Raw genomic sequence first — 10,736 nt, 5'->3', positions numbered from 1 at the left:
CCTCCTCCTTCCTGCTCCTGCACGTCCTCCCTCCTCTTCTCCCTCCTCCCGCTCTTCCTCCTCCTCCCCCTCCTTCCTCTCCCGTGTTCCCACGCCCTCCTCTCGCCCCGACCCGAAACTTGGCAAAACCTTTTTCCTCATCGCGAAGGCTGCTTAATGGAACTGCTGTGAAGATTGAGGAGGAGGAGGAGGAAGAGAAAATGAAAAGGGGAGGAAGGGGAGATAGAAAGAGAAGAAAAAGGAAGGAGGAAACGCAGAAGAAAGATCGGAAAGAGAAAGCTATAAGAGTAACGAGAAGTAAAAAGGAGGGGGTGAAATGGAGTGCTAATAATGGAGAAAACGAGACGGAAGAGTTGAGAGAAAAATAGTGGAATAAAGGTGACAGAAGAGGAATGGGAGTAAAGAGTTAGCCCCCCCCCCACACACACGCGCACACACACACACACACACACACACACACACACACACACACACACACACACACACACACACACACACACACACACACACACACACACACACACACACACACACACACACACACATGTGAGGCGAACGGCGAGCCAAATTTGCTTGGTGAGAAAAAAGACTTTATGCAGAGATGGAGCAGCATCGCGAGATGAAATATTGGTATTAAAAGGCACTGTTCCCTCCCTCCCCCCTCCCCCCTTCCTCCTCTCCCCAGCCCCCCCTCCCTCCCCTTCCTCCTCTCCCCAGCCCCCCCCCTCCCTCCCTTCCTCCTCTCCCCAGCCCCCCTCCCTCCCTCCCTTCCTCCTCTCCCCAGCCCCCTCCCTCCCTCCCTCCTTCCTCCTCTCCCCAGCCCCCCTCCCTCCCCCCTTCCTCCTCTCCCCAGCCCCCCTCCCTCCCTCCCTTCCTCCTCTCCCCAGCCCCCCTCCCTCCCTCCCCTTCCTCCTCTCCCAGCCCCCTCCCTCCCTCCACTTCCTCCTCTCCCCAGCCCCCCTCCCTCCCCCTTCCTCCCTCTCCCCCCCCCCTCCCTCCCTCCCTTCCTCCTCTCCCCAGCCCCCTCCCTCCCCCCTTCCTCTCTCCCCAGCCCCCCCTCCCTCCCTCTTAAAGTGCTTCCTGCACAGGACCTTTTGCTTTGTATTTTCGTAGTCGACTTTCCTATGCTCACCCCCCTCTCTCTCTCTCTCTCTCTCTCTCTCTCTCTCTCTCTCTCTCTCTCTCTCTCTCTCTCTCTCTCTCTCTCTCTCTCTCTCTCTCCCCCTCCCTCCCTCCCTCCCTCCCTCCCTCCCTCCCATTTCCCCCTCTCTTTTCCTTCCTACATCTCCCCTCCATATCTACTCCCTCTACCCTCCATCACCCGTCACTCCTACTTCCCCTCCATTCACCCCTTCCCTCAAGCTGCATCTTTAACCCTTCTCCCTCACCCCTTTAACCACTCACCCCCAGCTTCCCACGCCTTCCTTCTCCCCTCCCACCTACCCTCCCCCCTTCCCTCTCCCTCACTCTTACCCCCCCCCCACTTTCTCCTCCTTACTTCCCACCCTCTTCCCTCCCCCTACCCCCTTCTCTCTCTCTCCCTACCCTCCCCCTACCCCCTTCTCTCTCTCTCCCTTCCCTCCATCCACTCTTCCCTCCCCCTCACCCCCCCCTCCCTCCTATCATGCAACCCCCAATGCATCGGCGAGGTCACGTGACTGATTGGGCCCGCGACCTAATACCGGGATATTGTCTCCGTCTGTGATTCCTATTATTTTTATTTCGTTTCTTGTATTTTTTCGTTTCTTCTTCTTTTTGCGTGTTCTCCTGTCTTGGGAGCGCGTCACGTGTAGCGGCTTTTAATTATTAAAGAGCGGTGAAAATGGCCGCCTGCTCCATGTACGGTATGTGTGTTTTATTGTCTTTGCTTTTTTTTTTCTTTGTTTATTCATGTTTTCCTTCAGTGTTGTTTTGCTCTCGGGGTATTATTATCTTTTCATTAAGTAGTGGACACTCACGGTCACTCGGAATATCTCATATTCTCTTTTTTCAGTCTTTTCATCATTCTCTCTCTCTCTCTCTCTCTCCTCTCCTCTCCTCTCCTCTCCTCTCTTCTCTTCTCTTCTCTTCTCTTCTCTTCTCTTCTCTTCTCTTCTCTTCTTCTCTTCTCTTCTTCTCTTCTTCTTCTCTTCTCTTCTCTTCTCTTCCTCCTCTTCTCTTCTCCTCTCCTCTCTCCTCTCCTCTCCTCTCTCCTCTCCTCTCCTCTCCTCTCTCCTCTCCTCTCCTCTCCTCTCCTCTCCTCTCCTCTCCTCTCCTCTCCTCTCCTCTCCTCTCCTCTCCTCTCCTCTCCTCTCCTCTCCTCTCCTCTCCTCTCCTCTCCTCTCCTCTCCTCTCTCTCTCTCATTCTCTCTCTCTCTCTCGTGCGGTCGCACAAGTGGCCACAATTTCTTATCCATGATTTTTCACAAGAACTTGAGATAATTAAGAGTGGGAGGTTATGCGGAGGCACATGGTAGTGGAGCTGAAGAACACGCAAGAGGGAGAGGGTGATGGAGGATAGGGGGAGAGGGTGTTGGAGGAGAGGGGGAGAGGGTGTTGGAGGAGAGGGAGAGAGGGTGTTGGAGGAGAGGGAGAGAGGGTGTTGGAGGGAAGGGCAGGGAGTGGGAAAGGGGAGCCAATGGAGGGAGGGGTGGGAAGGGAAGGGAAAGAGGAAAGGGAGAGAGAGAGGATGAAGGAGAGGGGAAGAGCTATGGAGAGACTGGGAGAAGGTGTGGATGAGGAAGGTGGAGGGAGAGAGTGAGGGAGGGGAGGAAGGATCGGGAAGGGAAGGGGAAAGGGACGGAAAGAGTGACGAAAAGCGGAATAACAGATAACAGAGACAGGAGAGAACGAAAGAAGAGAGAGAACACCAGTGCACGAGTGCAAGCGGCAGCGGGGGCAGGAGGGCGCGCGAGACCTCAGCCGCGCGCAACAACCGTATATGAGGCCGATGCTTGGGCGCCGAGCCTCTGACTGGCGTTCCGGACGGGTATGCACCGCGCGTCGGCCAGCGGGAACGACGGACATAAATTGGGAATGCGCGCCACTTGATAATGGGTTTGGCGGGTTATTTGTGTGGGGGAGGGGGAGGGGGAGGGGTGGATGAGGGTGGTGGAGTGGGGGGTGGAGTATGGGGAGGAAAGATAGGGGTTGTAGTGGGATTGAAGAAGAGCAGTGTGAAGGAGGGGGTAGAGTATGCTGCGGGAGGTGTGGAGAGATGGGGGTGTAGCTTTGGGTGCGAGAAGGCGGGAGTGGGGTGGGGTATGGGGGGGGGGGGTAGGGGCATGGGGGTGTGGGGAACATGGACACAGCACAAGCCAAGTTGTCACTTCGACACCGTGACGGGAGCGGGCGGGTGGGCGTGGGTGCGCTCGAGGCAGTCACGTGCTGGCGGAGGGCGGGTGGGCGGCGCTCTGGGTTGGGGGGCGGTGGATGGGGGTCGGGAGGGGGGAGGGGAGCCGTGGAGTTACTGAATTATTTAAAGGGAATTCATATGGGGGCTTTGGCGTCAGGTTTTGTTCATGTTGCTATTGTTTAGTTATTCATTTATTATTATTATTATTATTATTATTATTATTATTATTATTATTATTAATCTAACGAGTTATGCTTGGATTTCCAAGACTTTTTGTATATTATTGTAGCTTTAAAGCCACTTATTTTTGTTTTGTCACACTAATGTGGACCTTTGTGGCGAGGAAGGGAAACCGGTTCGGAGGAAGGAGGGAAGAGCGAAAGGGCCGAAAGGCGGCACGAAATACGTTTTCACGAATCTCGCAGCGCATTCGGGTGACATTTCACACGCCCGCCACCGGATCCGGCAGCGGTGTCGAAACAAGCAAACGGAAAGAGGGGGGGGGATAAGAAGAAAGCGAAAGGGAACATGTTTGGAGAAAAAGGACGAAGAGGAAATGCGATTCGAAGAAGTCTTCTGAGCCACTGGAGGTCGTGAGTGCGGGCTCGGTTGGGCTGCGAGGGAGGGAGGGAGTTCTGCGAAGGCCCGGACGAGGGGAGGGGAGGAAGGGAAGGAGGGAAGGAGGGCAATAGGGCACTGGGAAAGAAGGCAAAGGGTATAGGGCACGTGGCAGGGCGGGGGAGGGGAGGCGGGAGGGGGAGGGGCATAATGTCAGCTGATGTGTGCTTTGAGGCATCTCCGTTTGCTTGGGCTGCCGCTGCCTTGGCACTTGTTCTCGCGCGCCCGCCTTCCCCTCGAGGCCGACGGCGCGTCGCAGCGATGCACGGCTTCCGGCGGCCGCGGGAGGCACCCTGCGTGCGGGGCCGACGGGGGCGAGCTGGAGTGCCCGGCCAGGGACCCGCGAGGCGAGTCCTTCTGCACGGTTCGGACGCGATCGGGCGGTCGGCAGCGGTCGGACGGCGCCGCCCGCCCGTCCAGGTTCCTTTGTTGACGCCCGCGACGGAGCCGTGGGGCAGGTGTCGCTGTGGGAGGGGGGAGGGTAGGCGATTGGCGAGGGGGGTGAGGATGCGCCGTAGGGAGGGGTTGGGGAGGGAAGGATTGCGGGGCAGGTAGGGAAAAGTGGACCCCTGCGTGGGGGGGAGAAAGTGCTTAGGCTGCCTCTTTGTGCTTCCTTTCGCTGGCCGCCGCGACGGACGCACTTAGCAACCGAAACTGCCTAGCAACCCTCGGCCTGTTAACGATATCCCCGTCGCTCTCCTCTTCGTGTGGCGACGCTCCCTCCTTCCTCTTTCCCCTGCTCCCCTACCCTTCCCTCTCCCACTCTCCCTTCACCCTTCCCTCTCCCCGCCCCTTCCATCCCTCTTCACTTATCCCCAACCCCATCCCCCTACTCCCCTTCCTTTCCTCTTCCCTTGTTCCTACCCAACTCTGCCCCCTCCACTCTTCCTCCCCTCTCCCTTCTCCCCTCCCCCCATTTACCCCATTCTCCCCTTCCCCCCTCGTCCCCTTCCCCCTCCCCCTCCCCCTCCCCGCCCCTCTTTATGTCCCCATATGTCAGCCGCGTCCCTCTCGCCCTGCCTCCTCGCCCTGCCTCCTCGCCGGGGCTCCTCGGCGCAGAGCTCTTCCAGCTTCTCTCTTTTTTCCGGGCGCATTTCCCCCTTTTTTGCTCGAGTAATTTTGCCCGAGTCATTTGCGCGATCTCTGTGGTTCTGGGTTTATTTGTTTTTTTTATTTGCTCTCTCTCTCTCTCTCTCTCTCTCTCTCTCTCTCTCTCTCTCTCTCTCTCTCTCTCTCTCTCTCTCTCTCTCTCTCTCTCTCTCTCTCTCTCTCTCTCTCTCTTCGCTTTATATTGCGCGCATCCTCTTTCCTCCCTTTGTATTGCGTATCTCCTTCCTTCGTTTCATCTCCCTGTCATTTCCGCGGAAAGTAGTAAACGGGTTGATGCGCCTTTGTGTCCGTTCATCCGTGGAATTAACCCTGCTTTCTCTTTAAATCCTTTCATTCGCTCTCTCTCTCTCTCTCTCTCTCTCTCTCTCATTCCTTTCCTCCTTCCCTCCCTCTCTTCTCCAACCCAGATGCATATATACTTCCATATCCACTCTTAGACCAAACCTCCTCCGCCCCCTCCCTCTCCCTCCGCCCCCTCCCCTGCCCGCCTCCCCCCCGCCCCGTTCCTCGGCCTCTCCCCCCCGTCCGGGACGTGGATAGGGACAGGTGCGAATGGCCTAACTGCATTTGAGGTCCGGAATGTATTGATTTTTCCCGTCAGCGCCTTGGATCTGCGAAGATCATTGTGTCTGCGGATCGAACCTACGCGGACGCCCGCCACGCCACGCGGAGGATGGGCGGCGATGGGACCGACACGAGAGGGAAAAAAAAGCCGTAGATACGTGCATATCGGCTGGGGAACGTTATCAGTTCTGACTCGTTCATTTATTCTATCTTATCGCTATCATTGACCTCGTTGAGTTTATTCGTTTCAGTCGTTTTGAAAATTTTGTTTTACATGTTACATGTTATACATATTCCCTCCACTTGATGCATCGCCGCTGCCACATTGTCTCCCTGACTGCCCTTGGTAGATGCTTCTTGTCGTGACGTCGTCCCTCCGTTTGCATTCCCTCTTTGAGTGACGTCACGCCATGCCAGGAGCGAGCAGTTCGAGGTGCCTTTGGAGGGCAGCCTCGGGCGCCCCGGACGAGCCCGCGCCGGACGCGAGCAACACCAACCAAACAACAGCAATAAACACCTTATTCCCAGCCAGAGTTTAGGGTTTCGTACCTGGTAACCTAGACCTTTACTCTCACTTGGCGACAGCGAACACCACGTCTTGTCATGGTTTGCCTTCTGCTCGGACTGCTTGGTGTGGTGCGCCGGGGTTCGCCTGGTCGGTCTGGGCACAGTGACGTTGTATTGTACTTGGTGCCAGTGTCTTTCCCCAGTGGGTGATTGGTAACAGTGTTTCCCCCTCCGCAGATCCATTTAACTAAGCAGTAGAACAGTAAAGCGAAGGAGAGAGAGAAAGGAGAGAGAAAAAAACTGAAAGAATGGAAGTAAGAGAGAAGAGTGATATATTTCGGAAAGAGTTCAGTGTAGAAGGATAAAGGAAAGTGAGCCAAATGCTATGTTGAAGCGGGCGAGTGTTGAGACCGAGTGACGCAGAGTGCTTGGAACCGGACTAACATTCACATTATAAAGTGTTGCATACCTATCTTGCAGGCTATGAAGACCAACCACAAGAAGGTGAGTAGGACGGCGCTCCTCGGCGCCTTTCTTTCTGCTAGATATTTATGTCCTTTAAAAAAATTCCCTCCTTGTGCTCTGCTCCCCCATCCATACCCGTCTCCCTGTTTTTATTTGATTCTCTCTCTCTCTCTCTCTCTCTCTCTCTCTCTCTCTCTCTCTCTCTCTCTCTCTCTCTCTCTCTCTCTCTCTCTCTCTCTCTCTCTCTCTCTCTCTCATATATATATATATATATATATATATATATATATATATATATATGTATACATATATATATATATATATATATATATATATATATATATATATATATGTATACATATATATATATATATATATATATATATATATATATGTATACATATATATATATATATATATATATATATATATATATATATATATATATGTATACATATATATATATATATATATATATGTATACATACATATATATATATATATATATATATATATATATATATATATATATATGTATATATCCTTCTCTGATTTCCACCTTCCTCCTTATTCTCCTTGGCCTGTGTGGTCGCTTCCCCTGTGCACCGTGGGAGGCGGGCGCGGCAGCCTCACACAGCGCCCTTCTCAGCGATGGCACTCGGAGCCCCTCCCTCACCTGGGCTAGACTGCCACTGCCCGGGACTATGACTGCGTTATTAATTTCGATCATTATCGGACTTTTCGATGTCTTTAATTCGACGAAAGCCTTCGATTGGGGACTAAACGGGATTTGTAAAGACCATTGCCTCTGCCCTAAGGCTATTCCTCTGTCTGGGACGAGCCAGTCATTTAGCATATTGTCTCCCCCTGGGGCTATAAGGGCTTTTAACTAGACCGTTGATTCCAGCACAAACTATACGACATGTGTTTTGAGTTTTCATTCCACTTGGAACTCCAATACTACGTTAATTTCGACCATTCCGTCCACTCGGGACTGCAGTGCTTTTATTCGGACTATTATCTCCCTCAAGGAGTTTACTGTTTTTGTCGCAACGGTTTCTTTCCTCCCCCGAGACTGGCCTGCTTTTGCTTCGGCTCCTCCTTCCTGGGCCACGTGGAGCGAGCCGTCTGCACAGCGCTCCTTTGCGTACGGCTCGTGTGCAGGCGCGTGCTTGGGTGTCTGTGCCCAAGATCCGCGTGTCTCGCTCTCTCTCTCTCTCTCTCTCTCTCTCTCTCTCTCTCTCTCTCTCTCTCTCTCTCTCTCTCTCTCTCTCTCTCTCTCTCTCTCTCCCCCTCTCTCTCTCCCTCTCCCTCTCCCTCTCCCTCTCCTCTCCCTCCCCTCCCCCTCCCTCCCTCCCCTCCCTCCCTCCCTCCCCCTCCCTCTCCCTCCCTCCCTCCCTCCCACCTATCTATCCCCTCCCTTACTCTCCTCTCTCCTCTCCTCTCTCGCACGTCCCACTCCTCTCCCCCATATCCCTCCCTCCCTGTCATATCCGTCCCATCCACACCCTCCTCTCTGCCCCCCCCCGCCCCCTGCCCTTCCGTATCCTAAGTCGGCCCCTCCTTTGTTTCCTCTCACGTGACGTTAGATTCGTGTAGTGGCATGAGCATGACCATGAATGAGTTAGCGGCTTCGTAGTGCTAGCAGCGTGGGTGTGTTGGGGGGGAGGGGGAAGGGGGAAGGGGGAGGGGCAAGGAGCAAGGGATAGGGGGTAGGGGGTAGGGGGCTGTAGACAGGATGCGAGGAGGATGGGCAGGGCGTGTCCCTTCGCCTCGTCCCCTCGGCCGCTGCAGCGATGAAGGAGGAGGAGGAGGAGTAGGAGAAGAAGCAGAGGCAGAAGGAAAATGAGGAAGAGTAGGAGGTCGTCGTCGTCGTCTCGAGATGGACGGGAGAGGCGTGATGGCGGGGCCTCTCTTCTGGAGGAGAGTTTGGGCGTAGAGTGCTTGTGGCGTAGTTGCGTGTGTTGGTCGAAAGAGAATTGAGGGAGTAGGAGAGGGATTAGAAGAAGGGGAAGGAAAAGGGGAAAGGAGAGGGTGAGTAGTGGGAGAGGGAGAGGGAATGGGAATGAGAGAGAATGGATGGGAAGGATGAGAAGGAGAGGGAGTGGGCGAATGAGCGAGTGATGGATCGGTTGATGATGATCGTGAAGACAGTCGCAGAAAGTAGCCAAGGAGGGAGCCAAGAATTGCCCAAGCGCCGTCACTGGCAATCCTTCGCACATGTGGACAGACGGGAAGCGCGGGCCACATTTTTTGAAAATCCTTCTGGCTGATAATGCCTTCGAGTTCGTGCGACTCGACTTCGGTTTATTTTCGCGAGAGAGGGAAAGGAACACAGCGCGATGATCATGCGACGCAGATGTTGACGAGATTTCCTCACGGGAGAGAGCAGTCGGTGGCGAGCGCGGGGGTGCTGGAGGGGTGGGGTGGGGGGCAGATGAGGGGAAGGGGAGAGACGAGGAAGAGGGATGGGGGATAGGGGAAGGGGTAAAGGGAAATGAGGGAGAGAGAGGGGGGGGTCGACTAGGGCTGGGGGTGTGGAGGGCGGGGAGCAGCAGTCATGCATAATGGAAAGGCGTGACGTTGGGACGATTTCTACCGCGCTGTGTGATCGACGAGGGGAGGGGGGAGGGGCGGAGGGGAAGGGGGAGTGACGGGGAAGGGAGGGGGTAGTTCGAGGGGACAGCGTGCGCCATAACCCCTCGCCGGGCACTTTGCCGAATGGATTGAAAGGGAAAGCGAGTAGCGACGGTTGGTCAAGCAGCTGTGATGAGGAGGGGGCTAGGAGGGGGTGAGTGGGGGTGTAGGGGTGTGAATAGGAGCATGGGTGTGTCAGGAGGAGTGTAGGGATGCGGGTATGTGAATGGAGTGTATCTAGGAGAGTTGCTATGGGTATGCGTAGGCGTGAGGATGTGGGGTTAGTCGCGATGGTGTGCGTGTGGGTAGCGGTGTGGGTGTCTAGGTGGGGGCTGGGGCGTGTGGGTAGAATGTAGGGAGGGCGTGCCAGGGAGGGGCAAGGAGGGGCAGGGAGGGGCAGGCAGGGGGAGGGGAAGGGGTTCGTCCGGGAAACAACCTGCTCCGCACATTTGATATTGACCGTCGTCCCTCCGCCCGGCCCGGCCCTGGCCCGGCCCGGACGCCAGGAGGTCATGGTGTGTGTGTGTGTGTGGGGGGGGGGGCTTGCGGAAGGATCGGGGGGGGGGGTAAGGGGTAAGGGGCATGGGGGAAGATGGGCAAAACAAGGGGAAAGTAAACAGAGTGTGAAAAGCATGGGAGAAGATAGGAAAAGGCAAGGAAACTGATTAGAATGTCGCACCAGGGAAGGAAAGCAGAGAGTGTGAGAGAATAGGAGGATTGGGAAAAAGTCGATTCAACAAAAAACGTCGGGAGAATGGAAAATAGAGAACTGAGAATCACAATCACGGTCCAGCTGGCACGAGCGAGAGGCAGGGAAGAGGGGAAACAGTAAATTGAACAACGGGAGCCATTAATCTTCGTCGCTAATTTCATAATCGCCGGCGATAACCAGGCAGGGCCACCGATGGCAATATCACGGTAATTACAAATGGATATTACTTTATCGGGAGGTAATGATTTCAGTTTATGATCGTAAATAGCATTACCAACATTTGCTGATAATGGCTCATGTTTTTTTTTATGGAGGTAATTCTTGCATTGGCGATAGCATGGGTGTTGGATATGTCTTTACAAAGGGTAAAATACACCAATTCATGTGTATTTAGTGGAAAAGAACATTTCTGCCTTACTACACGAAACAACGTTCACTATTATTGTTTTTCGGTGTTTGGGTTAGTGCGTACTTGTGTGGGGAAGTACAGATTAGGTTTCAAGACCCAATTCAAGTCGCGGTCGCGGGAACCGGTCTGCTGAAAGGAGAAAAGAAAAGAAAAAAAACGCCGCACTCAGTACCAACACAGTGATGACTTCCGTGTGTCGGGTTGCAGCCGTATGCCTTGCCACGACCCCTTTCGCGTCGCCTCAGCCGCCCCTTCGGTGCTGGGGGACGCGGGGGAAGGACGTCGCCAGGCCTGAGGTGTGGATGGAGACGGATGGAGGTGGATAGAGGTGGGTGGGTGTGGGTGGGGGACTTCGTGGTGCCAGCGGGCGCGAGGGTTCG

The 10,736-nt window shown here is 54.6% G+C and overlaps 1 protein-coding gene across 20 annotated transcripts in view; it reads left to right on the top strand.

The window, feature by feature from the left end:
- Positions 1–10,736, top strand: part of Ptpmeg2 (Protein tyrosine phosphatase Meg2) — a 185,772-nt gene that overhangs the window by 158,373 nt on the left and 16,663 nt on the right. For 6 of the 20 annotated variants that reach the window (XM_070125136.1, XM_070125131.1, XM_070125123.1 and 3 more), the window contains one exon: positions 6,614–6,637. The exons of 13 other annotated variants lie outside the window; for them this stretch is intronic. In XM_070125136.1, coding sequence (XP_069981237.1) covers positions 6,614–6,637 — 24 coding nt within the window. Of the gene's footprint in view, positions 1–6,370; positions 6,638–10,736 lie in introns of all 20 variants that reach the window. One more of the 20 variants, XM_027379900.2, reaches the window with a different exon arrangement.

Source organism: Penaeus vannamei, chromosome 9, assembly GCF_042767895.1.
Source record: "Penaeus vannamei isolate JL-2024 chromosome 9, ASM4276789v1, whole genome shotgun sequence".
NCBI lineage: Eukaryota > Metazoa > Arthropoda > Malacostraca > Decapoda > Penaeidae > Penaeus > Penaeus vannamei.
Note: the sequence above shows the minus strand (reverse complement) of the source record. Positions and strands in the feature narration are given on the sequence as shown.